Source organism: Mandrillus leucophaeus, unplaced genomic scaffold, assembly GCF_000951045.1.
Source record: "Mandrillus leucophaeus isolate KB7577 unplaced genomic scaffold, Mleu.le_1.0 Scaffold1361, whole genome shotgun sequence".
Lineage (NCBI taxonomy): Eukaryota > Metazoa > Chordata > Mammalia > Primates > Cercopithecidae > Mandrillus > Mandrillus leucophaeus.
In genome coordinates this window covers 183,546-189,545 of record NW_012101323.1, presented here as the reverse complement: position 1 = coordinate 189,545, position 6,000 = coordinate 183,546, and the positions used below count along the sequence as shown (strand labels likewise).

The following is a 6,000-nucleotide window of genomic DNA, read 5'->3' as shown; positions in this document are numbered from 1 at the left end:
ATATATATATATAGTACAAGCCTGGGGAGGTAGCTCATGCCTGTAATCCCAGCACTTTGGGAGGTTGAGGTGGATGGATTCCCTGTGTTCAGGAGTTCGAGACCAGTGTGGGCAACATGACGAAACCCCATCTCTACAAAAACTACAAACATTAACTGTGTAGGGTGACCTGTAGTCCCAGTAGTCCCAGTTACATGGGAGTTGAGACAGGAGGATGGTTTGAGCCTGGGAGGCAGAGGTTGGCGTGAGCCATGATTGTGCCACTGCACTCCAGCCTAGGGGACAGAGTGAGATTCTGTCTCAAAAATAAAAAACAAAACAAAAAACAAAAAATACATATAGTACAAAATTACCTTTAGTTTATATGTATAGGTGTATATGAAACATAAATGAATTTAGTATTTAGACTTGAGTCCCATCCTCAAGCTATCTCACTATGTATTTGCAGCAAATATTCTGAAATCTCAAAAAATCTGAAATTTGAAACACTTCTGGCCTCAAGCATTTCAGATAAAGGATATTCAACCTGTATTAGAATTAATGGAGGAACTGAACTGCTTAATTTTTAGCAGTGTTCTACCTATCAAAGGCAGAAAAAGATATTAAACAGTTTGCAACACATAACCATATGCACAACTTCTTCAACTAGCAAGATATGTACTACTTCATGAAGCAGGAAAATAACTACAAATTCTGGGTCTTCCAAATACATGACAAGAAGAGCCAAAAGGACCTCACTAAAACACTGTCCTATTTCTCTATCCCTATTATAAAATTCGCATGGCTTATTTTGATTAGACTAAAGTAGCATGCAAAGCAGAAAATGAAGCATTATTCCTAAAATGATGCTAGAGCAATCATCAGCCAAAAGCTTCAGTCAGGACTCATTATTTTGCATGTGACATGGAAGGAAATGCATTTCTGAAAGAAGAATGCACTCTACTATCATGAAAGAGGTATTCTGATTCTATTATTTACAATATGGCAAAGATGCCTAAAGGAGGAAAAACAAAACACACACACACCTCATTTTATGTGACACACCTTCTATAATGCAAACCTCGTAAGTTCATCATGCTAAATCTTCAAAGACTCTTTTTTAAAAGGCTAAGAAAGACTGTAGAAATAAAAAGAAAACTTGAGCAGGAAAAGATCAAGAACTGGTGTAAAGCTAAAGCAGACCTGCTTCCTCATCCTCCTCCTCCTCTTCCTCATCATCGGAAGTTGATGACAAGGGAGTTGGTGCGGAGCTAGCTTGGTTATTAACATATTCACCATACTGCATGCCTGTAAAGTGGAAAGCACAAACACAAGAGTCAAACCAACAGGAAAGATGAGAAATAAAATTTTGACATTGCATTAAAAGTGAGAAAGAATTCTGACATTCCAAAGAACATCCCAACATGCATATTAATATTAGCAAATTTATTATCAAAACTAGAACCATTAGAAAATCTCTGCAAAGCAGTTTAGTAAAAGCAGCTTTAATATGAACTGGCTTAAGTGTGAAAAGGTATCTATCATGTATTGTCCAATACAGTTAGTATTTAGGAAGCTGCAATAATATTCTCCGAAAAGTTTACTGAACTCTATACATGTTTATTTTCTTTGACCTTATGGCCCTGTGATATATTTCCTTTGGGACTGTGCGTTTTCGGTGGGCAGTGATCATTATAGTGAACTGATTTTGTACAGCATACAAAACACATACTTGGTACCTTCCTTCTGCTAATGTTACCTTGATGGTAAACTCAGTTCCCATAACAGAAAAAGAATGACAGTTAAAGAAAAAAACTGTATTCGGCATAGTTCTCTGCTAACAGTAGATACTCTGGGAGTGGGGGGTCGATGGGGCAGGGGGGCTGGGAGACTTATTAACTGTGACCATACAAGTGTGAGAATTACAGAAAACTGAATTTTCTGAGACAGCCAGTCATGTCAGTGTCATCCTATTGCCTACATGTGAGTCTGAAGCAGGTGATTAAGACTGATCCTTTGTGAAATACACCAAGAGAAGGCAGATTCTGTGGAAAAGGGCATAATAAACTGATAATGGTAACTGTTTACTACCTCTCTTTAAAAAATGTAATTGGGTATTTCTATTATTTGATCTGGTAGAATCAGGACTTTAAAAATTAACATCTATACAATTTTTAACAGGGAAAATAAAATAATCTTAGAAAAAGAAGGCTGGGCGCAGTGGCTCACGCCTGTAATCCCAGCAGTTGGGAGGCTGAGGCGGGTGGATCATGAGGTTAAGAGATTGAGACCATCCTGGTGAAACCCCATCTCTACTAAAAATACAAAAATTAGCTGGCCGTGGTGGCGCACGCCTGTAGTCCCAGCTACTCGGGAGGCTGAGGCAGGAGAATCGCCTCTCCCGGGAGGCAGAGGTAGCAGTGAGCAGAAATTGTGCCACTGTACTCCAGCCTAGTGACAGAGCGAGACTCCATCTCAAAAAAAAAGAAAAAAAGAAAATGAAAACACTTCATAAATAAGAATAAACATCCTTGTACGGAAAATCTCACAGCTCTACTTTGAAAAAAAAGAAAAAAGAAAGCCCAAAAACATAGTGGGGATTTTCAAGAACATTTCCTAATATTGGGGGTACAATGAAGCCCTGCCTCGCCAAAATCACATGCATGGTAGTGCTTTAACGCTTTCTTTATTTTTTTTTCAGGTGACTAGCATACTTGATTAGCATGGGTAAACAACTCTTCTCTAGAGTAAGAAAAAAGCTATTAAGAAAAAAATTTGAGTTGGTAGAAGCAAAGGTTAAACTGTAGATGAATGAAGCTTTGATCTTTCAACAATGACTAAAAAGTCATGGAAAAATCTGCTAGCTTTGCTGAAACATCTTTTAAAATCGGTAAAATAGCAGCATCACAAATTCATCTGGGAAAATAAAAATCAACGTAAAATAGGTTCAGGTAATACAAGAAACAAACTTAATACCAAAAACAAATTATGAGTGGCACATTCTTCTGACAAAAAAAGCCCAATTAAAATAAAAAGTTGAGCCAAGCACAATGGCTCATGTCTATAATTTGAGCACTTAGGGAGGCTCAGGCAGGAGTATCACTTGAAGCTGGGAGTTCAAGACCAGCCTGGGCAACATACTGAGACCCCCCATCTCTGTAAAAAGTAAAAAACAAATTAGCCAGGCAAGGCACCCTGCTCTAGGTTGGGTATAGCACATACGGACTACAACAAATGGGGAGCTACAGCCGGCAAGGGGTTGACGGCCAAGTCATCTATTCTAGGATGCGTGAATGCTTCCTGAAGTGCCTCTAATTCAGATTCTCTTTAAGAGCCAAACTCTACGTATGAGATACAAAGCTCAAATATATAAGGTGGTAAAATACGACATCCTTTCCCAGAGCTCAGCCTGAAACTCACTGTAGAAATGTATGTACACTGAGTATCTACTCTACCACCACCAAATGGAAAAGAAATGTTATATCATAATTTATTCTATCTTAACCAGAGCCTCCAAGGTATAAATCTACTAAACCAAGAAACATGAAACACTTTATAGACTCTAACATGACGTAGCACTCTGTTATTCAAAGGGTCCCAATATTTTCGAAAAGACATTTAGTTTAAATTACCTACCATTAAAGTACCCTCAGGCAAACCTTTCCAGGAGAACATATCCTTGGTGCTGCTTAATATTCTTCAGTGTTCCCTAGATACAGCTATACCGGGAATAAATCAAACTAATCTTAACAGAACAAATCTCTTGTGGAGATTAGCTTTTTTAAATTCAGGAGTTCAGACTTTTGAGTAGCTGCTCTCTTTCCTGAACTGGAAACTAGGTGTACACACTAGAAGACTTTTCAAGGGTCCCCACAAAAGAACGGTTTTAAGGAAATCAATTTTCAGATGTCGATTCCCATAAATACTCTCTTTCCTCAAACTTATCCACCTAAAAAAGTGCCCGTGTTAATGACAGCCTTTCTTTTACTTTACAAAGGAAACACATGACCTTAGTTTATCCTAATTCTTACTATGACACATTGCTCTAATGTATACAAGCCTCTTATATAAAGTACACAGTAGGAAATACTGAACAGAGAAAGAGCATGACATTGTGGATAAAGATGGGGACTCCGGGTTCAACTCCAGGTTCTATCACTTACTACTGGTATGTCCTTGAGCAAGTTACTAACCTCTGTTCTTCACTTACATTATCTATAAAATGGGGTAAAACTTCAAATGGTTGTGGTAAGGATTAAATGAGTTAATATATTTCAAATGCTTAGAATGGTGCATGACACATACTAAATATGAAATAAATGTGAGCTATATCACTAACTTCAAAAACATCTTTTTGTATATATTGAATTAAAATGATTTTCAGCTGTTCTTTTTAGGACACATCATTAGAAAAAAAAAACCTCCCACTAACCTGACTGGCGCACTCAGTCCTACTAATTATTTTACTTACTTTTTATTTTTCTTTTTATTTATTTATTTATTTTTTTTGAGACGGAGTCTTACTCTGTCGCCCAGGCTGGAGTGCAGTGGCATGATCTCAGCTCACTGCAACCTCTGCCTCCCCAGTTCAAGCGATTCTCCGGCCTCAGCCTCCCAAGTAGCTGGGATTACAGGCGTGTGCCACCATGCCCAGCTATTTTTTTTATATTTTTAGTAGAGACGGGGTTTCACCATGTTGGCCAGGCTGGTCTCGAACTCCTGACGTCAAATGATCCACCCACCTTCGCCTCCCAAAGTGCTGGGATTACAGGCGTGAGCCACCATGCCTGGTTGGAATTATTTTAAAAACAAATGGAGTACTTCCTAGGACTACCAAGTGTTTTTAAGACATAGTAAAACTCACAGATAAAAATTCTGTGATTTCAGAGTCAATGTGACATGTGCAATAAAATATTTCACAACCTTTTCATGATAAAATACAGTCAATTCTTAATTTTTATATTTTATAAAATATTTAACACTTTCTACATCTTTTTAACAAAAAAATATTTACCAACAAGTGCATCTGTTAGTACTTAGTAGTATATGCTTTGTTGTGTTTTGAGGACTGCTTCTGCCAATCAGGTTATACGGAGATATCATCCATAAAATAAATGGCCTGTATCACAGCTTGTTTTTGATAAGAAACACATTTATAGGGTATGGTATCCAGGCACAGTGGCTCACACCTGTAATCTCAGCACTCTGGGAGGCCAAGGCAGGAGAATCACTTGAGCCTGGGAGTTCAAGACCAGCCTGGGCAACGCAGTAAGACCTCATCTCTACAAATAATTTGTTAAAAAATTAGTCAGATGTGGTGGTGTGTGCCTGTGGCCTTAGCTACTCAGGAGGCTGAGGTGGGAATATCGCTTGAGCCCCAGTAGGCTCAAAGGTCAAGGCTGCAGTGAGCTGAGTCACTGCACTCCAGCCCAGGCAAGAGAACAAGACCCTGTCTCAAAATAAGTAAATAAATAAACAGTATGGTAAGATATGTTGGCCATGGTAGAAGAAAATTCAAAATATTTTGAATAACTGCTGATAGACTAAAACAAGTACTGAGTTTGAAGGCAAAAGGTGTGCAATGGGCCTGGGTACCTCTCCTACCAACTCTGCAGGTCTTTAGGTAAGACATGTAACCTCTCTAAACTTAAATTTCCTCACTTATAAAAGGAAGATAACATATGACATGCTTGTTCCATCTGATGAGACAATAATACAGATAGAAAAAGTTAAAGGGATTTGCAAATTACAAACTGCTATATGAAATAATAATGTTAACTATCACCTGGAAAATAAAATCTAACAAACAATAATTTCTGACATGTAACTCAGAAGGGTAAAAAGAGTAAAAGCAAAATTAAGTAAAACAGAATGATACTGCTTTAGCAGAACTCTTCCAATATAATTCTAATCTACTTTATGTGAACAATGCTTCTCAGCAATTATGTGCATGAAAATAAAAACTAAGAATGAAACTTAACTGAACATTATCATATTCTAACAATGAATCATATTCAACTC

The 6,000-nt window shown here is 37.8% G+C and overlaps 1 protein-coding gene across 1 annotated transcript in view; it reads right to left on the bottom strand.

Annotated features, from left to right (window-relative positions):
- Positions 1–6,000, bottom strand: part of SEC24B (SEC24 family member B) — a 95,059-nt gene that overhangs the window by 60,109 nt on the left and 28,950 nt on the right. The window contains exon 4 of the mRNA XM_011973263.1: positions 1,183–1,287. Coding sequence (XP_011828653.1) covers positions 1,183–1,287 — 105 coding nt within the window. The remainder of the gene's footprint in view (positions 1–1,182; positions 1,288–6,000) is intronic.